General features: G+C 23.1%; 1 protein-coding gene across 5 annotated transcripts in view; it reads right to left on the bottom strand.

Moving 5' to 3' along the window:
• The window catches only part of LOC117175725 (PAN2-PAN3 deadenylation complex catalytic subunit PAN2), a 145,912-nt gene that overhangs the window by 80,281 nt on the left and 40,595 nt on the right, over window positions 1–25,036 (bottom strand). For 3 of the 5 annotated variants that reach the window (XM_033365506.1, XM_033365508.1, XM_033365509.1), the window contains exons 8-11: window positions 23,896–24,057; window positions 12,609–12,705; window positions 3,204–3,437; window positions 2,649–2,894 (exon numbers count right to left, since the gene is read on the bottom strand). In XM_033365506.1, the coding sequence (XP_033221397.1) occupies window positions 2,649–2,894; window positions 3,204–3,437; window positions 12,609–12,705; window positions 23,896–24,057 (739 nt within the window). The remainder of the gene's footprint in view (window positions 1–2,648; window positions 2,895–3,203; window positions 3,438–12,608; window positions 12,706–23,895; window positions 24,058–25,036) is intronic. The other 2 variants (XM_033365507.1, XM_033365510.1) reach the window with 1 other exon arrangement.

Below are 25,036 nucleotides of genomic sequence, written 5' to 3'. Positions count from 1 at the left end.
AATTATTTTCTTTACCAAAAATGATTTTTCATATAAAAAAAATCAATATTAAAAAAATAGAAGTTACATTTTGAGTTCAGAAATTAATCTTAAACCAAAAAAGGCTTCTCCATTAAACAGTTAAATTTTCAACCAGACATAAGCCTTCAAGCAAAAGAATAAAATTTTTTAAATGTAGTTTAACTTTTACCACATAGATGCATTTTTTACTTAAAAAAGATTAATTTTTAACAAAAGAGGTGAATTTCTAACTAAAAATATAAATCTTCAAAAAAAAAAAGATTTATTAATAAAGTAATTCAACCGAATCTTTCAAAGAAAATAGTCAAATAGTCAAGCAAAAAACATAACTTTTAACAAAAACTTGCATTTTCATTTTAAAAAATGAAATTTCTGCTAAAACAGATGAATTTTTAAATCAAACAGATAATTAAAAAAAAATAGTTGAATTTCTGTTAAAAAATTTGTAGTTGACTTTTGAGGATCACAATATCAATTTTTATAGAAAAAATAAGTTTCTAAGAAAAAAAATCAAATTTTCGATCCAAAAAGACGAATTTTTAACCAACAAGAATGGATTTTTAACAAAACTGATGAATTCTCTACCAAACAGTTGCATCTTTATTCAAAAAAGATGAATTTCATTTTTTAAAATTATTTTTTAAATAGTTGCATTTTTATCCGAAAAAGGTTTCAGTTGAATTTTCATGATCAAAATATAAATTTTGTAAACAAGAAATAAGTTTCAACGAAAAAAATTTAATTTTCAATCGAAAGAGACGAATTTTTAACCAAAAGGGATGAAATTTTATCAAAATAGTTGAATTCTCTACGAAATAGTTGCATTTTTATCCAAGAAACATGTAATTCCTCTTAAAATAGATCAATATTTAATTACAAATTTAAAATAATAATAGTTGCATTTCAAGAAAATTTTTCTTTAAAAAACCTTTAAAAAAAAGTTAAATTTTCATCCAAAGAAGACTCCAGTTCATTTTCCAACGCCAAAATAAGAATTGCAAACATTAAGTTAATTTTCAGCTAAGTGTACGAATTTTTTTACCAAAAAAAGAGTGAGAATTTTTAACTAAAAAGGATGAATCTTTGAAAATAGAAAAGTTACATTTTCCATTAGAAAATTATTTTTAACAAAAAAAGGCTTTTTCACTAAGCAGTTACATTTTCAACAAAAGACAAAAAAGTAATTAATAAATAAAAAAAAATTTTCAACAATTTAGTATAACTTTTACCCAAGTAGTTGAATTTTTAATTAAAAAAGATTATTTTTAACAAAATCGTTCAACTTTCAACCAAAAAGATGAATATTGAACTAAAAATATAAATCTTACTAAAAAAAACTATTTATTAACAAAGTGATTTAACCAAATCTCGCAAACAAAATAGTCTAATGCTCAAGCAAAGAAGAATAATTTTTAACCGAAAAGTTAATTTTCATTAAAAAAATGAAGATTTTATTAAATTTGACGAATTTTTAAATTAAAAAGCTATATTGAAAAAATATTTTTTCAAATTTTCTTTTAAAAAAGATTTCAGTTGACCTTTCATGATCAAAATATGAATTTTTAGACAAAACATAAGTTTGTACGAAAAAAATTGAATTTTCAATCTCTACCAATTCTTTACCAAATAGTTGCATTTTTATCCAAAATATCAAATTTCTTTTAAAAAAGATGATTTTTTATTAAAATGTTTTATTTTTTAAATCGTTCCATTTTTATCCAAAAAAATATTCCAGTTGACTTTTCTGGATCAAACTATGATTGAATTATTTTAATGGTTGATTTTTTTTCATCCAGAAAATATTTTAGTTTTCTTTTCAACACCAAAAAAATTTAATTTTGTAAGGAAATAGTTCGATTTTCAACAAAATAGAATTTTCAACCAAAAAGTATGACTTTTCAACAAGATTATTTAATTTTCAATCAAATAGTTAAATTTTCATCCAAAAGAAGAATCAAGTTCACTTTCCAACACCAAAATAAAAATGATGAACAATAAGTTAATTTTTTCTGCTAAATAGTCTAACTTTTAACCAAAAAGTATGAATTTTTAACAAAGCTGTTATTTTTTTAACCAAAACAGTTTCATTTTTGTCCAAGAAAAATGAAAATTGTAATAAACCAGGTGAATTTTTAAATAAAAAAAGACAAATTTTCAAAAAAGAGTTGAATTTTCATCCTAAAAGACTACAATCGAGTTCTCAACCCAAAAATACGAATTTTAAACAAAAAGTAAATTATCTAGGAAATAGTTGAATTTTCAACAAAACAGATGCATTTTGATCCAAGAAAGATGCAATATTTCTACTAAAAAAATGTACTTTTAAACCAACCATCCAAATTTTCAGAAAAAAATAGTTTTCATCCAAAAAATATTTCATTTGACATATCAGCAACAAAATATGAATTTTAAACAAAAGATTAATATTCTACGAAAAGAGTAAAGAATTATTAAACAATTTTTTTTTTCTAACAAAACAGTTGATTTTGCAACCAAAAAGCATGTGTTTTCAAGAAAATTCTTAAATTTTCAAACAAATAGTACAATTTTTAACTAAAAAGATAATCTGCAGGAGAAAGCTTTCGCGAATTTGCAATCAAATTTGTCAATAAAAAAACCCCTCTTACCTGTATCAATCTTATGAGGCTGATTTTCCTCTTGGCTTCAGGATGAAGGTCACTGAGTATCAAACTCAAAGCCGACGCTTCAGGAACAGTTCTGAAAGCCCTGAGAAAGTTCGCAGCTTGACAAGGAACTCCTCGCGAAGTGTCCAGCATGTGAAAAAGAAATCCAAGTTCGCAAGATAGGCAAAATTCTGTCTGACACGAGTGAGAAAGCAAGGCTATCCTCACGGGCTCGCAATAATAAAGGATCTACAAAAAAAATCCAGATTTTCGATTAGTCTCTCGCATTTCCAAAACTTTGAATTAAATAAAAGGGAGCCTGCCTCGAGTGGATAATAGAGCCTACAGTGGATAATGATTGACTAAAAATACTAAAGTAACAAATTAATTTAATTTTATCAATAGTTAATACACGATAAATGTTAATAAATTAAATTAAAAATTATTATAGCTATATCTTTGCTTTGAATTATTGATTATCCACTCTAGGCTGCAGTATCCCCTGTAGGGAGCTTGCCCCTAAAATTAAAAAAAAAATTAAATTCGAACTTTACTCACTTGAAGCATAGAATTGCAATAGCTGTTAGGAAGTGTAGCTTCCAACCCGCAAAAATTGGTGCGATTAAACTGCTCAAAGTCAAATTCATCGTAACCAAGTCGTGAGTATTTCACTTCTGTCTTACGATAGCGTTTAGGTATAGCCACAAAGGTCCCGTCATCAGGTTTAGCTCTCGAATCTCCACCGAAAAGTTTTGTGGCTACACCTCGCCTCTTTTCCAAATGGTATGGAATCTGTAAAAAAGGTATTATTTATTTTTGTCCGACTGATCAAATCCTGAAATTTCGTTGAGATATACGTGAATCAAGGGCGGATCCAGAGAGGGAGGAAATAAAAAGTTCAAGAAAAACGAGCTTTCTACAAAACGGTTGAATTTTTATTCAAATAATTAAATTTTCAACCAAATAGTTGTATTTTCTATCGGAAGAATTAATTTTCTACAAAAAAAAAGACGAATTTTCAACAAATTAGATAAATTTTGAACCAAGTAGCTGGATTTTTAAACTAAAAATATCAGTTTCTAACCACATATGGAATAGTTAAATTTATAATTAAAAAAATTAATTGTTAATAAAAGAGAAATGAATCTTTTACAAAGCAATTGAATTTTTCTAGAATAAATTATTGAATTTTCAAGACAAAAGAACGAATTTTCTATACAAAACTGTTGTAATAAGAGATTTCAACAAAAAAGTTAATTTTCACTCAAATAATTAAATTTTAGATTGAAAAACTTATTTGATGACCCCAACAAATTAATTTTCAACAAAATAACTAAATTTCGAACTAAATAGATGAATTTTCCACGAATTACATACATTTTCAACCAAAACTGGAATAGTTCAATTTTCTATAGAGAACTGTTGAATTTTTAAGCAAAAGTTATAACATTTTAACAAAAAAGTTAATTTTGACTAAAATAATAAGATTTTTCGATGAAAAAATTATTTCATGGCCCAAAAAATAAATTTTTAACCAAATAAATAAATTTGTAGCCAAATAGATGATTTCTATACAAATTATATAAATATTCAAACAAAACTGGAATAGTTAAATGTTCTATATAAAAATGTTAAATTTTCAACAGAAAAATATACAATTTTAACAAAAAAGTTCATTTTAACCAAATAGTTAAATTATTAGTTAAAACATTAATTTTTATCCCAAAAACGGGAATTAATTTTCCACCAAAGCGTAGCATTTTTAACAACAAAAAATGGATTTTCTGATAGAAAAGACAAGTTTTCAAAAATATGCATACACTTTTAACTAAATACTTTTTAAGAAAAACTGAAAATTAAATTTTCATTGAAAAAATGTTCAATTCAAAGAAGTGAATTTTCTACCAAATAATAAACATTTTATATCAACTTATTGAATTTTCAACATGAAAATACGAAATTTTAAGAACAAAAATGAATGATTAATCAAATAGTTGAATCTTCAACCAAAAAATACAAATATCCAACAAAAAATGGAATTTTCTACCAAGTATTTGAATTTTCAATCTGAAAATACGTTTTTTCAACAAAAATTCAATTTTCTAACAAAATGTTGAATTTTAAATCTAATAGTTGTATTTTCTACCTGAAATTACGAATTTTCCCCAAAAAATTGAATTTTCTACCAATGAGTTGAATTTTCAACAAAAAATTGAATTTTTCTCCAAGCAGTTGAATTTTCAGTCAAATAGTTGAGTTTTCAACCTGAAATTACGAATTTTCGACAAAAAATCGAATTTTCTATAATTTAGTTGAATTTTCAACCTGAAAATATGGATTATCCACAAAAAATTGAATTGTCCACCAAATAGTTTGATTGTTAATTTCAAAATACGAATTTTCAACAAAAAATTGAATTGTCTACAAAAAAGTTGAATTTTAAATAAAATAGTTGAATTTTCGACCTGAAAATACAAATTTTCAACAAAAAAGTGAATTTTCTACCAAAAAGATTAATTTTCAGTCAAATAGTTGAGTTTTCAACCTGAAAATACGAATTTTCCACAAAAAATTGAATTTTTTACAAAATAGTTGAATTGCGAACTTAAAAATACGAATTTTTAATTTAAAAAATGGAATTTTCTACCAATTAGTCAAACTCTCAACCTGAAAATACGAATTTTCAATAAAAAATTGAATTTTCTGCCAAGCAGTTGAATTTTCAGTCAAATAGTTGAGTTTTCATCCTGAAATTACGAATTTTCGACAAAAAATTGAATTTTCTACAAATTAGTTGAATTTTCAACTTGAAAATATGGATTATCCACAAAAAATTGAATTGTCCACCAAATAGTTTAATTGTTAATTTAAAAATACGAATTTTCAACAAAAAATTGAATTGTCTACAAAAAAATTGAATTTTCGATCTGAAAATAGAAATTTTCAATAAAAAATTGAGTTTTCTACCAAAAAGATGAATTTTTAGTCAAATAGTTGAGTCTTCAACCTGAAAATACGAATTTTCCATAAAAAATTGAATTTTTTACAAAATAGTTGAATTGCTAACTTAAAAATACGAATTTTCAATAAAAAAATGGAATTTTCTATCAATTAGTCGAAATCTCAACTTGAAAATACGAATTTTCAACAAAAAATTGAATTTTCTATCAAAAAGTTAAATTTTAAATCAAATAGTTGAATTTTCAAACTGAAAATACGGAATTTGCCACAAAAAATCGAATTTTTTTACCAAATAGTTGAATTGTTAACTAAAAATACGAAATTTTAACAAAAAATAGAATTTTCAACCTGAAAATACAAATTTTCAAAAAAAAATTGAATTTTCTACCAAATAGTTGAATAGTTAACTTAAAAATACGAATTTTCAGTCAAAAATAGAATTTTTACCAATTAGTCGAATTTTCAACAAAAAATTGAATTTTCAAACTGAAAATACATAATTTTCCACAAAATACGAATTTTCAACATAAAATTGAATTTTCTACCAAAAAGTTCGATTTTAAATCAAATAATTTAATTTTCAACCTGAAAATACGAATTTTCCACAAAAAATAGAATTTTCTACCAAATAGTTGAATTTTTAACTTAAAATTACAAATTTTCAACGAAAATTCGAATTTTCAATAAAAAATTTAATTTTCTACCAATTAGTCGAATTTTCAACAAAAAAATTAATTTTCTTCCAAGCAGTTGAATTTTCAGTATGAAAAATATGAATTTTCCACTAGAAATTTAATTTTCTACAAAATAGTTGAATTGTGAACTTAGAAATACGAATTTTTGACGAAAAATTGAATTTTCTACCAAATGGGTGTTTTTTCAACTTGAACATATGAATTTTCAATCAAATTGTTGAATTTCCAACCTGAAAATACGAATTTTCAACGAAAAGTTGAATTTTCTATGAAATAGTTCATCTTTCAACCTGAAAGTACGAATTTTCAAAAAAATTAGATTTTCTACTAAATAGTTAAATTTTCATTAAAAAAAAGTTTAATTTAAAAAAGCAAATTTTCTACGAAACAATTGAATTTTCTGCCAAATAGTACAATTTTTTTATAAAATTGTTGAATTTTCAACATAAAAATACTAATTTTCCTTCAATAAATGTAATTTTCTTCGAAATTGTTGAATTTTCAATCAAACTGTTAAATTTTCAACCCAAAAATATGAATTTTCAACCAAAAAAATGACTGATTAATACAGCAGTTTATCCTGAAAAGATGAATTTTTAATCAAAAATGTACCCCGCGTAAGACAGCATAAAAAATCGTTCTCCCCCGACAAACAGACTTTTTTCAAATTATTCGTGAATCCAAATATGCATGTGCTTTCAGGTTTTTTTTTTATAAATATGAACACTATAATTAAAACATAAAATTTTCTGGACCCGCTCTTGACGCAATAAATGATTAATAATTATTTAAATATGTTATTAATCTCGTACTAATGATTAATTGATTAAATTTAAGTTTGGATGATGTATAAAATAAATAATACCTAATCACAGTATTCGGGATTTCACTTTCAGCAACGAGCGCTGAATTAATTGAATTAGGCATATGACGATCTCATACAACCTTTATTTCATCCGTATAGTACACTTTTTAAAATACATTTCGTAAGCGATATTCCTATATATATATATATAAATACACACATTTAGATCTAATTAATCAAATTAAACTATCAAGCACAAATCTGAAAATTCGAGAATAAATAATTTTCAATCTAGAATGAGTAATTATACTCACGCGCATATAAATGCTTTTGTTTAAACTTATTCTCAGGGTTTGTGCTTCTTGTTATGAAAATATTTTACTTTAAAGAAATTCTTGCGAAAGATTTATTCATTTTTCAAAAACCTGCTTTGGGAACGTCCATTAATTCCGTAAGGATGATTTTTTTTCATATTTTTTATTCAATATATGGAAAATAATTATTTTCACCGTAAACGACATTTTTAAAGAGATTTCAAAAGATTTCAAGCGATTTAAATGTACTTTAAAGGACCACAAAGTTTTAACAGTATTAAAAAATTGTTTACGGCATTTAAAGAGATTTCCAAACCTTTTTAGGAATTTCATGAAATTTTAGGTAATTTCAAAAGATTTCAAGGAATCGCAAAAGTTTTAGCGGAGGATTTCAAATGATTTAAAATTATTTCAAGAGTTTAAAGAAATTATTTAGTACAATTTCAAAGAGAAACTCAATTTTTCCAAGAAATTTTTCAGGATTTTAAGGAAGTTTAAAAAGTTTAAGGAATTAGGAACGATTTCAAGGTATTTGAAAGAGATTTAATAAAATTTCAAAAGTTTAAAAAAAATATTCTAACGGATTATAGGAAATTTTAACAGATTTAACAGAATTTCAAACGATTTTGGAATATTATAAAGGATTTTCAAGACATATATTTTAAGAGATTTCAAGAAAATTAAAAAAATTCTCATGGATTCGAAATATTCCAAAGAATCTTGTAAGATTTCGAAATATTTCATAGAATTTCAAGAATTGTAACCTTTTTAAATAGATTTAGGATATTTTAAAAGGATATAAGGGTTTTTTTAAATAGGATTTTAACAATTTTAAGTGATTTTACAATATTCAAAGTTTTTAAAAGGCTTTAAGAGATTTGAAAATCATTTTCGGGTTTTTAAAGGATTTTAAAGAATGACATGTGATGCCCAGTATTTTCACGAATTTTGATGGATATCAGGCTTTTTTAAAATAAAATTTCCAGGAAGTTTAAGGATTTTAATGGATTTTAAGGGGTATAAAAATATTTCGATGATTTCATGGGACTTCAAAGAATTTTAAGAGATTTAAAAATACAAAGAAAAAAATTTTCAGAGAATTTCTCAAAATTATAAATGAATTTAAGAGATTAATAAAAAATTTATTTGATTTTAAAGCTATTTAAAGGATTTCATGTGGTGGCAAACTATTTACGTGAATTTTGAGATTCTCGAAATACTTCATGAATTTTTAAAGATGTTGACCGATTTTAAGAGTTTCATAAATTTTACAATTTAAAGTTTTATTCTTTGTTTAATATAATAGTTGTAAATTAAAAAAATCATTTAATTTTAAATTTAAATTTTATTTTATTAATAATCATTTATAAATATTCAAACATTCTTGCGAAATTATTATAGTGGCTTACACTTCTTGAAAACAATTGTAATGTATTAAAAAAAATAATTTTAAAGTTGTCAAAAAGTATTATGATCAAATAACTCTTAACAATGTTTTTAGCGAAATTTAAAAATGTTTTTTATTTGTTATTTTAAAAAAATTGAAATGTAATGAATTCCCTGTTAAAGTAAAATTACCAACATTTTTTATTGATGAAAATTTAATAGAATCATACTGTAATAGGAATAAAAATATAAAAATAGTTCAAAAATGTTAATTAAGAAATTTTTTACAGCGACCTATTTTTCATAAAAACAACTTTTTCTTTCATTCCTCGTAAAAATGGAAAACAATGTTGTTTTTTTTTTAGATTAAAAGTTTTTATTTTTGAAATTAAAATATACTAAGTTTTCTGTTACCATCGGAAATTATTTCTGCAAATATAATATTATTTTAATCACACTGTGGCAATGTTTTGATAATTTTTTACAATTTTTAATGAAGTTTTATTTGCAAAATTTTACTTTCACATAAATAAATTTTAATGCTAACAGAAAATTGAAAACACTTTAATTTAAAAATGAAAAACAGAAATTTTTTTAATGAAGTCAATTTTAAAATAAAAGGAATTAAAGAAAAATGTTTTTTTTTAGAATATTAAAAAAATGATTTAACTAAAATGTGTTTTTTATTTAGTTTTACTTTCACATAAATTATCAATAAAAAATCAATAAACAAGGTTTGTTAATAATATTTTAATATTGAATAAACTATAATGTTTTTGATAATTTCGTATTTTTATTGCAGTGTGATTTTGAGGGAAAAAACATTTTACTTTCACAGATATAATTTCTAATGATAACAGGAGATAATTTACATTTTAATTGTTAATGATAAAAAATCAAAATGTTTAAACGTCGCTAAAAAAAGAATTTCAAAAAATTGACTATAATGTTTTTGACAACTTCGGAATTAATTTTGTTTACTACAGTCTAATTTTTTTTATCAAATGAACGTCGCTATATCATTTTTTTAAAGAATATTGAAAGATTTATTATTAATTAATAATAGAATACAAAATAAAACAAAATTTAATTTTCGAATAAAAAAATGGATATAAATTTACAAACTACTGAAACTTTTTTAACAATTTAATTTTTTTAATTCACCTCAACCTAAATCCAACAACAAACATCAAATTTCTCTAAGAAGTATACTAATTAATACCTGTTTTAATTTTTGAATTACTTTTTCTGCTATTATTCATATTATATCATTATTTGCTTTTTTAAATATTTCTTTTAAATATGAAATATTATATAAGTCCAATTAATAAATATAAAGTCGAAGAGCTCAAATATTCTTGAAATTTATTTTAATTTTAACTTTACATATTTTTTTAATTTTAGTTTTATGAAAAACAAAAATGTTATTACAATGATTTTTGATGAAAATTTAAATGTTACAAAATTTTAACAATTATTCAAAAACTCTAAGAAATTATTTTTAAATAATTTTTTTCCTGAAACTTGAATATCATTTATCTATACTATTATAAATAATTTATTAATCAATTTTTACAAATTTAATAATCAAATTATTAGGAAAATTTTCTTTGTCTACGAATTTGGACGAAACTTTAAATTTTGAAATAAATATCACGGTTTTATTCATTATAATAATAGTTAATAATTTTCGATTCAAATAATGTGTATTTGAAACAAAAATGAAAATAAAATACTTGAAAATTTTATGAATCCCTTAAAATTACTTCAATCATGTAATCCTTTAAAATCAGTGAAAAACTTTTCAAATCACTTAATCAGTTGCAATATTTGAAATTCTGCGAAATAGTTCAAAATCAATTCTATCAAAATAAACGGAAATTTTATTTAATCTTTCAAAGTTCTAAACAATTATCTCAAATCCGTTGATATACTTTGACATTTTTTTTTAATCTCTGAAAATCCTTTTAAATCCCCTGAAATTCCCTTCAAATCGCATTAAAAAAGTTTTTTTAACCAAAAATAGACAAATTAAATTTTCAGTTGAAACGATTCATTTTCCACTAACAAATGAATTCTCAACAAAATAAATAAATTTGAAACTAAAAACATAAATTTTTCATCGAATACTGGAATTTTCAAGCCAAAAGATGAATTTTTATTACAAAAAAAAGAATTTTTAACTAAATATTTTTAATCAACCAAATAAATGAATTCTTAAAAAAACTGAATAGTCCAATTTTCTACAAAACAGAACATTTGTAAACGAAAAAGATTTGAAAATCTTTTCTTAAATTTTATTTAAATTTGAAAATATTTTATTGAATGTCTGAAAATCCTTTATAATATCGGACATTTTATTACATCTTTTAAAACCCTACAAAATTCTCTCAAATCCGTTGATACACTTTGAAATTTTTTGTAAACTCTGAGAATCTTTTTAAACCCCTTAAAATCTTCGAAAACTCATTAAAATCACTGATATCCTTAAAATCTTTTGAAATCCTGGTATTTATTTTTAAATGTCTTAATCCCCTTACAATATATTTAAAAAAAAGGCACTAAAATTCCTCGAAATCCTTTAAAATCCTTTATAATATTCGAAAAGCTCTGAAATCCCGTTAAATTTCAATCTATTAAAATCGTTTAAAACTCGGTGAAATTATCGAAATCACTTTAAATCTTTAAAAAAAATGCATTACATTTTTTTTTTTTAATATTTGCAAATTTTTTGAATTTTCATGAAATCTTTTCTAATCCCTTGAAATATTTTTAAATTACTTAAGAACTCATGAAATCCTTACAAAGATTTAAAAATCACGTTAAATTCTGTAAAACTTTTCTAACTCTTTTCAAAACATCAGAATCCTTTAAAATACCTTGGAAATTTCTTATAATCTTTTGAAACACTTTCAAATTAGTAGAAATCTTTCGAATCTCGTGATCACAAATTTAGTCGAATTCCTCCAATTCACCTGATTATTAATTAGCACATCAAAAAAGAAAATTAGAAAAGAAAACTTGCTTAAAAAAAGTTTTTGACGCCCCCTTAAAAAAAAACTTACATAATTAATGAACGCTCCCTTTTAGAATTAATTAAACCCAGTTTAATTTGCAAAATATTATTAATATTCATGCACTACTTCTAGTCACAGCATATATAAATTAAACAGAATACACGATTTGTGTCAAAAATTCACGTGCGTTGTTTCAAGTTAGAGAAATGCAATAAACTACCTTACGAAAATATAGTATCACGTTCTTATTTGTTCATGTATCACGATATATCGCATCAGTCTTGCATATAATTCTTTTTTTTTCTCGTGTTTACTTTAGTAATGGCACTATTTTTCGGTACGAATTAAATCACAATATTATGGTTGCAAATCACAAAATCTACCGGCGCAAACATTATGTTCACTTGAGATGCAAGACAAAATTTCAACAGGCATTGGTTATCAACCAAAATCCAAGTTTTTTTTTTTAGAATTAAATGTCTTCACACATTGCTTATTAACAAATAGAAACTAGTTCCTAGTTTAGAATATAAGCTGATCAACAAGAGCAACGTGTCATCGACTGATCTTTCTTTTTTTTTTTTTTAGAAAAGAATACGCACTATCGATGAAAATATTTAATCCTAATCAGTTTCTAGTTTGTGAACGTTTTATTTTCCTGCGCTTCTGCTAAGATTTAGAACCCAAATTCGCAAGATTTTTAACGAGTTCTGTTGAATTCACGAATACTTAAGTAGGGATGGAGGAGAATATTGTAGTAGAGTGGGTGAATATTGTTTCCTCACTTGATTTCTGCGAAAAGCCTGAGGGTTCGGTGCATAACCTATGGTACCTTGCATCTTCATAGAACGCAGGATTTCTGGATCTATCTGTGGTGATTTTCTGGAACATGAAAAATAATCAAACTCAAGCCTCGCAATTACTTCAGCTTTGAGAATTTAAATGAGCATTTGTCCTATTGACATTTGAAAATTTTTTTTTTAATTTCCTAAAAAAGGAAAAAAAAATCATCTTTTTTTGGACAACAATAAAAAGGAGGAAAGAAAAATTACAGGGTGTCCGTTTTAATCAAAGAAAAAAAATCCCGGTCATTTCCCGGTCTGCAAACATTTTTCACGACCAATGAAATTTAAAAAATCAAACTATATTCTAAACATTTTTCCACATAAAGTAATAAACAATAAGCGACAAATGAAAGCATTCAAAGTGGAACTCTTGAATTCCAAATTTTGAAATTAAAGTTTAAAAGTTTTTCAATTCAAAAATTGATTATTTAAATGTTCAAAATTTTTCACCTGGAAAATGGAAGGAACTAACACTTTTCAATTAAACAACGTTAAATAAATTCAAATAAACTGCGAAATTTAGAACTTTTATAAATTATAGAGTTCATAGATTCAGATGAAAAATAATTATTTTAACTTAACAGTTCTTAAATTAGAAATTAAATTATTTTAATTTAAAATAGTCTAGACATCCTTCAAAACATTTCAAATTTTATTTCAAAATCTTGAATATCTAGAAGTGGTTTTAAATTTTTCCAAATTCACAATCATTTTTGAATTTTTTGTCAGAATTTATAAATAACAATAGAACACTTATTATTTGCAAAAATATTAGAGTAATATTAAGAGATATTTAGAAGTTTTAAACAGATTCGACTTAAATCTAGAACTTGAAATAATTTGAAACACACAGCCGAATTTATAATAAAATTTGATTTTTGCAGATTTCAAACAAAAAATTTAGAATTTTTTTAAAAATTGTGAAAGACTACAAAAGAATAAACAATAAACAATAAAAAATCTTTCGATGATTTCATGGGACTTCAAAGAATTTGAAGAGATTTAAAAATACAAAGAAAAAAAATTTCAGAGAATTTTTCAATAATATAAAGGAATTTAAGAGATTAATAAACAATTCATTTGATTTTAAAGCTATTTAAAGGATTCCATGTGTTAGCGAAGTATTTACGTAAATTTTGAGATTTTCGAAATATTTCACGAAATTTTAAAAATGTTTACCGATTTTAAGAGTTTCATAAATTTTACAATTTAAAGTGTTATTCTTTGTTTAATATCATAGTTGTGATTAAAAAAATATTCAATTTTAAATATAAATTTTATTAATAATCTTTAATAAATATTCAAACATTCTTGAGAAATTGTTATAGTGCCTTACACTTCATGAAAACAATTGTAATGTATTAAAAAAATAAATTTACAGTTGTTAAAATACATTGTAATCAAATAACTCTTAACAATGTTTTTTAGCGAAATTTAAAAATGTTTATTTTTTTGTTATTTCAAAAAAATTAAAATGTAATGAATTCCCTGTGAAAGTAAAATTACCAACATTTTTTATCGATGAAAATTTAATAGAATCATACTGCAATAGGAATAAAAATGAATAAATAGTTCAAAAATGTTAATTAAGAAATTTTTTACAGCGATCTATTTTTCATAATAACAAATTTTTCTTTCATTCCTCGTAAAAATGAAAAAAAGGTTTTTTTTTAGATTTAAAATTTTTATTTTTGAAATTAAAATATACTAAGTTTTCTGTGACCATCGGAAATTATTTCTGCAAATATAATATTTTTTTAATCACACCGTGGTAATGTTTTGATAATTTTTAACATTTTTTATTGAAGTTTTATTTACAAAATTTTACTTTCACATAAATAAATTTTAATGCTAACAGAAAATTGAAAACATTTAAATTTTTTGTCAGAATTTATAAATAACAATAGAGCACTTATTATTTGTAAAAATATTAGAGTAATATTAAGAGATATTTAGAAGTTTTAGAAAGATTCGAATTAAATTTAGAACTTGAAATAATTTGAAACACACAGCCGAATTTAAAATAAAATTGAGATTTTTGCAGATTTCAAACAAAAAATTTAGAATTATTTCAAGAATTTTGAAAGACTACAAAAGAATAAAAAATTTTATCAAGAATCTTAGGAAAATTGAAAATGATTTTTTACTTGAAAAATTATGGAAGATTTTAAGGATTTTTTGTTTAATTTTCTGGATTTTCAAAAATTGTGGGAAAATTTCGATTAATTTAAAAAAAATTTTGAATATATTTAGAAGTTCTTAAAAAAATGTCAACACACTTCGTTTAAATTACTTGAAATAATTTAAATTTTTTAATTAATTTTGAATCTTTTCAAAATTTCTAAATATCTCTTAAAATTACTCAAATTTTTCTACAAAAGTTCTTCGAAAATCTGAACATTTAAAGTTTTCTACGTAAAAAAATTCAGTTTCAAATTGTTTTCTTTGAAATATTTGGTTTCAATTTACTCGTCTTAAATCGACAGTGAAATATTTCTAAATATTAAATACTTATTCTTTTTCTACATTCAGAAATTTCAAATTAAATGGGATAGAAATTTAATAATTAAGACTGACAATATTTTTAATTGATTAAAAACCTTTAATTATGACTATATTATTATGGATTTATTTTTAAGTTGAAAATAGTAAAACGCACGTTTACATTTTTTAATAGCTGAAACAATTAATAGAATTAATATATTAATAAATTTATTTATTAAATTTAATATAAAAAATGAATATAAAGGAATACCTGAAACTATGAATAAAAAATATATTATTGATAAATCATTTAAATTTTTATTTAAAAATAAAATTATCGGAATAAATTATATATTAATTTCAATTCTTATCAAGTTGATAAAATAAAACAGTATTTTATCAAAAATTGAAACTTCAAATACTTTTAATTTTAAATTGTTTGAATCCTCAAAACTGGAGTTTAATTATTTTAAAAACTGTTAAAATCGAACTTGGGCAGATTTTTCTTCTGAAAATTCGTAAAATTTCCGGTTTCCTGATCCGGCGGTCATCCTGTTTTTTATCAAAAAATCTTCGATTTTAAAAACTTCTATTTTTTTAAAACTTTTAAAACTGCATTTTAAAATTCTTTAAATTAAACTATATGCTTAAAAATAAAAAATCTAAAATGGAGAATTTCTAAAGTGAAAGATTTTTGAATTAAGCATTCTAAACTAAATGATATAATAATAAATAAAAATCACAAGTCAGGAAATTAGTTAAAAATGGTGGAAATCATAGTTGGACAAAATTTTCATTCTAAAAATTTTTCTAAAATTCACGTCAAAAAATAAATTCACTGTCATTTCCCGGTTTTCCCCGGTCCCATAACATTCCCGGTCCAGCGGCCACTCTGAATGAAAAGGCAACCGACCAAATCCCCTTCCTTCTCTTTTTTATTTTTATTATTATCAAATCGCAATAAAAAAAGGCATTAACAGCAACGAAAACACGATTCTCTTTTCCTGACACAGAATTTTATACAAACTAATTCAATTTTAAACCTAAGCGATGAATTTTCTGCCAACAAAAAAATAGTTTAAATAAAACAGGGTGGCCGTTTTAATAACATAAAAAAATTTCCGGTTCGCAAAGTTTTCCCACGGCCAATAAACTAAACAAATTCGAACTATAAAGCTTAACAATTTTCCGTTTAAAGTAATCAAAACAGAGCTGCAAATCATTTTAAACAATTTTAAGCTAGAAATATTGAAAGTTGTACGATTAAATTTTTCTTACAAGCTGAACACTTCATCAATTAAAAGTAAAATTTTTTGCATTTTAAATTGCTTAAAAATTTTTAGAAAGCTTCAAATTTTATTTCAAAATCTTGAAAGATCTACACGTTGTTTGACATTTAATCAAATTTTCAATTATTTTTGAAATTTTTCAGAACTTCTAAATATCTTTTGTAATGATTTGAATTTTTTTTAATCCTGTAAAATGGAAAATACTTTTGACAATTTTGGAAATATTTTTAAATCTTTTTAATAAATATTCTTTTAAAATTATTTCTTCAAAATAAAAAGGAACTTTGAATTTTCGTAGAAATCTTAAGAAAATGTTTTTTATTCTTTTGAAGCCTTTTTTAATTGTTAAAAGGCTTCTAAATTTTTTTCTCTAAATCTGCAAAAATCTATACATATTTTTTTTTAAATTAGGCCGTAGACTATTTGCACTAAAATTTAGGTTCAATTAATTTTGAATTTTTGCAGGCCTTCTAAGTATCTCTTCAACTTGATCGATTTTTTTCTAGGATCAACTAAAAAGGTTTTTTTATCCAAAATTGTCGATTTCAAATGCCAATAATGTTTAATTTTTCAAGTCTTTGAAACTGTATTTTAAAATTCTTTAAAGGAAAAATGTACGCTTAAAAATTAAAATCTAAAATAGAGAATTAGTAAGTGAAATATTTTTGAATTACGCACTGTTAACTAAATATCATAATTAAAAAAAGATAAAAATTCGACTAATTATTTTAAAAATTGTTGAAGTCAAACTTGAAAAGAATTTTTTGTCTAAAAATTTGTAAAATTCCCGGTCAAAAAATAAATTCACTGTCATTTCCCGGTTTTTTCCGGAAACCCGTGTTTTCATTGCTGTTACTGTTTGCTCGATTTTTTTTTCTATTTTTTATTGTATTTTTCTTCTTTATTTTGATTTGATGATAATAGAAATAAAAAAGACGATAGAAAAAAGAGAGAAGGAAGGTGCCTTTTCATTTTTCTTTTTGTTTGAAAACTATTTTTCTTCTTTTCTTTTTTAGGAAAATTTTCATCTTTTTTCAAATTGTAACAGGAACATTTTAGGTTGGTTGTCAAAATTTGGTCGCAAGATTCTTGGTTTTATTTTCAGTAATTCTGCACATTAATTTGATTATTGGACGTTAAATGGTATTTTAAATTTTATTTTAATCTCATTTAAATTTCTATAATTTTAATTTTAGAATTTAAAAAATCGTGTCTTCTATCCTTATTAATAATAATTACATTATTTAAATTTCGAGGGAAAATGTATCGCCTTAAATTGGAAAGAGAGCTTAATTTAAATGGTAAAAGAAGTCAAAGTAACAGAAAACATTAAACAGTGCTTTACTTAGGGTTGCTAAATATCCCAATTTCTTAATTCTTCTAAGTAAAAATCCAACCATTCACCAAGAAGATCAATAATATTCATGCAAAAAATTTGGTTTTTAAATTTAATACATTTTGAACACTTTTTATTTGAATTTTCAAATCAAAAGGATAAATTTCGAACTTAAGAAATTAATTTTTAACTAATATTATGAATCTTTAAACAAAAATATGAATTTTTAACCAAATAGTTGAATTTTCAACCCAAAAGATTAAGTTTTTTTTACCAAAGAAGGCTCATTTTTAATAAACTACATGAATTTTCATCTAAAGAATACCAAGTTTCAACCGAAAATAGAATAGTTAAAATATTAGAAAAATAAATGTTTGACAAAAAAAAAAAGAACGAATTTTCAACAAATTAGTTTCTTTTCATTCAAAAAAATTATATATTTTTTTTTTACTAAAAATAGAACAATTACATTTTCAGTTAAAACGATCAAATTTTAAACCAAAAAATAAATTCTCAACAAAATAATTCAATTTTAATCCTAAAAGATGAACTTTCTACCAAAAAAGATATAATTTCAATAAAATATTTAAATTTTCAATTAAGAATGATAAATTTACATACCAAAAATAGAATAGTTCAATTTGCAGTTAAAAAAGTAAATTTTTAATAATACAAAAAATGAGTTTTGAGCAAAATTAATAAATTTGAAACTGAAAATATAAAAATTTCATCAAATAGTGTAATTTTCAACCCAAAAGATGAATTTTCTATATATAAAAAAGAGATTTTAACTAAATATTTTTAATCAACCAAAGAAATGGATTCTTAAAAAAAATTGGAGTCAAATTTTCTACAAAACAGAATATTTATAAACGAAAAAGATTACATTCATATAAAAAACTATACGTTTTCCACATAAAAACGGAATTGCTAATGTGAATTTTCAACTAAAATGATAAGTCTTCAACTAAAAAAATTTAGTTTTTAACCAAACATATGAATTTTAAACAAAATAGTTATATTTTCAATCACAAAAATTAATTTTTAACTAAAAATATCAAGTTTTAACTAATGAGAGCATTATTCTACCAAAAAAGACGGTTTAATTAAGTTTATGCTTTAATAAAAAAAGATGAAATTTATACAACAAAAAAATTTTCAAACCAAAAACACGAATTTTTAAGAAATAAAGATTTTTCACTCAAGAAATAAATAAAAGTTTATCTAATTGTGGAACCTTCAAGCAAAAAGGCGAATTTTCTCTACAAAAAATGAATTCTAAAAACAAAAAATATAAATTTTTAGCAAAAAAATAATTTTCCACGAAACTGATGTATTTTTACCCAACAGAAATAAATTTTTCTACCAAAAAAGATAGTTTCAATAAAATATATCAATTTTAAATTAAAAAAGATAAATTTACAAACAAAAATTTCAGTGATAAATTTTCAACCCAAAACATGAATTTTCTATAAAAAAAACGAATTTAAAAAGAAAATATTTTTTTCAACGAAAGAAATGAACTCCTAAAAAAATAGAATAGTTACATTTCCTACAAAACAGAAAATTCTTTAACGAAAAATATTAAATTTCTATCAAAGTAGGTCAGTTTTCCACAAAAAAAATTGAACGAGTTTTCAACAAATAGTTGCATTTTTACCTAAAACAGATAAATTTTCAAGTGAAAATAAAAAAACTAAATTTTCAGAAAAAACTTGATTTTCAATTTAAAAAAAAAGTAAATTTTCAACGAAATAAAAAAGATAAATTTTCAAACAACATTGGATATTTGTGAAATCTTTGGAAATCTGCGAATTTGACATGTTTAAAAAAATATTATGAAATATTTGTGAAATCTTTTGAAATCTTTGTGAAATGTTTAAAATATTTGTAAAATGTTCGAAATCTTTGTAAGATTTTTGGAATCTTTGTGAAATCTTTTGAAATCTTCTGAACAAATATGAAATCGTTTAAAATCTTTAAAATATTTTGACAACTTTAAAATCTGGTGTGCCCTTTTGGAAATCTTTGAAATATTTATGAAATTTTTATGAAATATTTGAAAGCTTTGTGAACTGTTTTCAAATGTTTCGAAATATTAATCAATTGAAATCTTTGATATCTGATTTAATATACCCTTTTTTAAATATTTGAAATCCTTGAAATCTTTGGAAATCCTTATTATTTCTTTAAAATATTTGTGAAATCTTTGATATACATAAAAAATTATTAAAATCTTTGAAATCTCTGTGAATTATTTGGAAATTTTCTAAAACCTTTTAAATTCTTTTAAAACCTTTGAAATGTTTTAAAATCTTTGAAAAATTCAAGGAGATTTCCAGGTTTTCAAGGTTTAACAAAAATTCAAGGAGAGAGAAATTTCCTTTTTTTTTTGGTTAAAAAGTCTAAAATTAAATTTTTGGTTAAAAATTTTATTAATGAGTTCAAAATTGAATTATTTTATTTAAAATTCAACAATTTTGTTAGAAAGACATGCTTAATAAATGAAAATTTCTTCCTTTTGGCTTGAAAATTCCACTAATTTGTTGAACAATCAATTTTTTGAATTTGAAAAATCCTCTCTTTCCGTCGAAATTTCACTTTTTTCTTGTTAAAAATTCTACTATCTGCTTAAAAATAATGTTTTGTAGAAAAAATCCTCTTTTTGTAAAAATTTGTTTATCTTTGGCTCGAAATTCACCAGTTTGGAGTAAAATTTTATTTTTTGGTTGAATATTTATGTATTTTGTTGAAATCTTGTATTTTTTTTCGGCGGAAAAAAATTTGTTTGGTTAAAAATTAAACTGTTTCATAATTTTAGTTGCAAGATTGTTTTTTGTTGAGAATTAATTTTTTTAACTAGAAGTTTAACTATTTTGTTTAAAATTCAACTAACTGATTGTAAATATACCTTTTCCTTGAAAATCAAATGGTCTTATAGAAAATTCATCTTTTTTGCTTGAAAATGCAGCCATTTGGCATAACTAATGTTTCAACGAAATGGTTGAATTTTTAGTCAAATGAATGAATTTTAAACAAATAAGTGAGTTTTCAACGTTAACAAAACAGTTTAATTTTTAAGCAAAAAATCAAATTTTTTAGAAGAGAATTTAATTTTTAATCTAGAAAGTTCATTTTTAACCAAGAAAGATGACTTTTTTACCACAAAAAATGTGAAGTTTATTTCCAAAAAGACTAAACACTGAAATTTTTGACGAAAAATATGATCTTTTTAACCAAATAAATTAATTTCAAACAAAACAATTTAATTTTCAAGAAAATAGTTGAATTTTCAACTCTCAAAAATGAAGTTTCTACCAAAAAGATCAATTTTGTACCCAAAGACGAATTTTCAACCAAATAGTTGAATTATCTACTAAAATAGATAAATTTTCAACCAAATTGTTAAATTTTGTAGTCAAAAATACGAATTTGTCTAAAAAACCGCGAATTTTTCAACAAAATAATTAAATTTTCCAAAAAAAGTTGAATTTTTAACCAAGAAGCTGAATTTTCAACCAAATTGTTAATCGGAAACAAGATTTTTTGGTTTAAGAACTTATCTTCTTTGTTTAAAAATTTTATTTTTGGGTTCAAAACTAAATTATTTTATTGAAAACTCAATAACTTCATTAAAAATTCATACTTCTTGGTTGAAAATTCAACAATTTGATTGACACTTTTTTCTTCCTTGGTCAACATATTTTTTGTTTAAAAATTCATTTCTTTTTTTAGAAATGTTAACTTTAGTTAAAAATGCAAATATCTGGTTTAAATTAATCTGTTTCAGTCGAGAATAAATTTTTTTGTTCAAAATTCAACAATTTTTTTTTTCGTAGAAACTTAGTAGTTTCGACCTAAAAATTCAACGATTAGGTAAAAACGTTTTTTGGTTTAAAAATTCATTTTGTGTCGAAATTTCTCCTTTTTTAGTTAAAAATGTAATTTAAAAAATTGACTTTTTTGTAGAAAATTCGTAGTTTTAGTACAAAAATTCTACAATTTGATAGAAAATTGAAATAATTTAATGAAATTTTATATATTTTGTTGAAAATTAATCTGTCTTAGTTGAGAATTCAAATACTTTTTCTGTTATTAAAAATAATTTTTTTTACTAACAATTGAACTATTTCGATACAAAAATCAACGGATTGATTTGAAAATAACTTTTCCGTTGAATACTCATATTCTTGGGTTACAAATTCCACTGTTTTATAGAAAATTGTTTTTTTTTGCTTGAATAAACAATTTGGTATAAAATTAAACTGTTTCGTAGAATTTTTTTGTTTATTAATTGATAATTAATTCTCTTAAATGAAAATTTAACTACTTCATTTTTGGTTGAAAACTGATATTTTTTTTGTAGAATTTTTAAAAACATAGAAACTTTTATAAACGAGATAAAGAAATTCCGTCTTAAATAATAAATTTTTTTAAATTAACTTATTTCACTCAAGTATTTTCTGCCATAAAAGGTGAATTTTCAATCCAAAAGGACTAATTTTCCATGAAAAAAAAATTTTCAATTAAATAATATAAATGTTAGCCAAAAGAGATTAATTCCTGATCAGAAATATAATAGTAGGCTTTTTAATTGAAAAGAATTAACTTTCATACAAAAAAAGATTACTTCTCTTCCAAAGGATAAATTTAAATTTAATTTAAAAAGACATGTTTTCTATAAAAGAAAAACGAATCTTCGACAAAACAGTTACATTTTCGACCAAAAATTAGATTTTTTAATAAAGCAGTTGAATTCTCGATAAAATAATTAAATTTTCAACCAAATGATATTGAATATTTAAACAAAGAGTTGAATTATCTAACAAAAACTTCATATTAATTCTGAATAAAAAATATAGCTTTTGAATTTTTCACAGGCAGTCATACATCAATCAATCATCATAGTATAAAAGAAAAATATTTTTTGAAGAAAAAATTAACTTTAAAATCGGTAAATAAAATAAAAAAAATATTTATTGCAAAAAATCTGAAAAATTTCTGGTTCTCCGGATCAGTCGCAACCCTATATAATACAAATTGGTTAGAAAATTAAAAATTACAAATAAAAAGGTAAATTTATAACCGAATACATGAATTTGCAAGCAAAAAAAAAATATGAATTTTCTACCAATAAAGTTGAATTTCCAACAAACTACATGCACTTTCAACAAAAAATGGAATAGTTAAATTTTCATTGAAAATAATTAATTTCTAAAAGAAAAAGACGAATTTTCTGTAAAAAAGTGTTCAATTTTCGGCCCAAACATATAAAATTTCAACATTTTATCCTCAGTTTTAAAATATATTAATTTTCAAATAAACAATAGCTTTTTTAACAACAAAAACAGTATTTTCTATCAAAGAGACGAATTTTCAATAAAATAGTTAACTTTTTAATCTAATAAAATCACTTTTCAATGAAAAATAGAATAATTAAATTTCAATTGAAAGAAAATAAGGTTGAATTTAGAAAAGCGAATTTACTAAACAAAATTTTTTACAACAATGTTCAATTATAAATCCAAGAAAAAAGAATTTTTCAAAAAATAGTTGAAATTTCATTTAAAAATTGAATTTTCTACCAAATTGTTAAATTTTCATCACGAAAATATGAATTATCAACAATAAAGTTGATTTTTGAACCAAGCCATTGAATTTTTCATAAAGATTCAATCCGATTACAAATTAAAAAGCTCACAACAATCAATTGATCCTTTTTTTTTCCAAATATTATTAATTAAGAGAAAGTTACCTGAACACCATATTTTTTGATGTTATGATTTTGACCAGATGAAATGTATTAAATAATTTCACGTTATCTATTTTTTGTCAACTGCTCTAAAATTAATATTTTTTGAATACTGATTTTCTATTTCTAAATTAAGAAGAGAAAAAAAAACACATAAAAAAATATAAAAAATTCGAATCTTTAAAAAACTAATCTTACAAGTATTAGAAATTACGGCTTAATTCAACTTGTAGGAGTTCGAATCCCAGCGGATTTTAAGATCATTTTTTTTTGTTTTTCACAATTTAGAAACAAAAAATTTGTATTAAAAAAATATTGATTTTAGACCAGCAGACAAAAAACAATTGACAGAAAATTATTTATTACCTGTACACCTTCTGGATGAACTCGGAAGGCCAGTCGCTGAAAAGTGGTTGACCAGTGTACATCGTTGGTATTGTACTTAGAGGTGTTGTGTTATCATAAAACGAGATAGGCTCGAGTGTTTCAACTGGGTCTGCAAATTCTGTCGGCCTGGAATCAAAACACCTTCTAATTATAAATATTTCCTCAAATCTACGCATTTAAGTGTTTATTTATGTAATGGCGAATATAGCGCGCTTTTTACACCTTTCTTATTTAATTCCTTAATTATTAGATGAAAACATACGCTTCAATTCAAAGTACCATAAAATATAATGAATAGTCGTAAATTAAAATAAATATTGAAATAGCTACTTCTGCCAGGAGACGATTTTAATTTAATTTTAATTTTATTCGTCTTCCAATAATCTGTGACCATCATTAAAATTTATTTTTCAGCAGGATTCCGAATCAAAAGAAAAAAAAAAATTAATAAGCCAAAGTAAGATTTTATATTGTAATAAGGATTTATTAAACAATATTCTGGAATAGTCTTAATAATTTCTGCCACTTTCGACACTGATCTACTTGAATCAGGGTGGCCGTTTTATTTAACCCTTAAACGGCCAAAACGCCACTACCGGTACACTGCTTTTCAACGGCCAATAACTAAGACTATTCGACACTAGAAAAAATTGAGACACATATATTTTTATTGCTTAAGATCTCCTCTTTCCGATGGTGCCAATGAAATTCCTCAAAATATTTATTCATCATCCCAAAATGCAGTTTAAATAAAAAAAAACGTGATTTTTCGTGCCTATTTTTTTTTGTGAACCATTTTCCAAAGCTTTTCGAGTCTGTAATTAACCTGGAATCTCACTAACCGGTGGAATAAATGTCTAAACTTTGAGAATCCATGGTTCAAAGATCGATTTTTCGTTTTAGTATTTTCAAAATGGCGTCTTAATGGCAAAATTTTTGTGAAAACATTCATGAATTTTTTTACAATAAACGATACGCTTTTCGGAAAAATCATCAAGAATAAAAAATTCTTGTAATTAGCCAAGGAATACGCCTGAATTTTTCCGGAGCGTTTTGAGCAAAATTTTGAATTTTGCAAAAATTGTTCATATGCAAAATCCAAAATTTTGCTCAAAACGCT

The sequence above is a fragment of the Belonocnema kinseyi genome, chromosome 6 (assembly GCF_010883055.1).
Source record: "Belonocnema kinseyi isolate 2016_QV_RU_SX_M_011 chromosome 6, B_treatae_v1, whole genome shotgun sequence".
NCBI lineage: Eukaryota > Metazoa > Arthropoda > Insecta > Hymenoptera > Cynipidae > Belonocnema > Belonocnema kinseyi.
The sequence above is the reverse complement of the archived record's forward strand: the minus strand, read 5'-3'. Positions and strand labels throughout refer to the sequence as shown.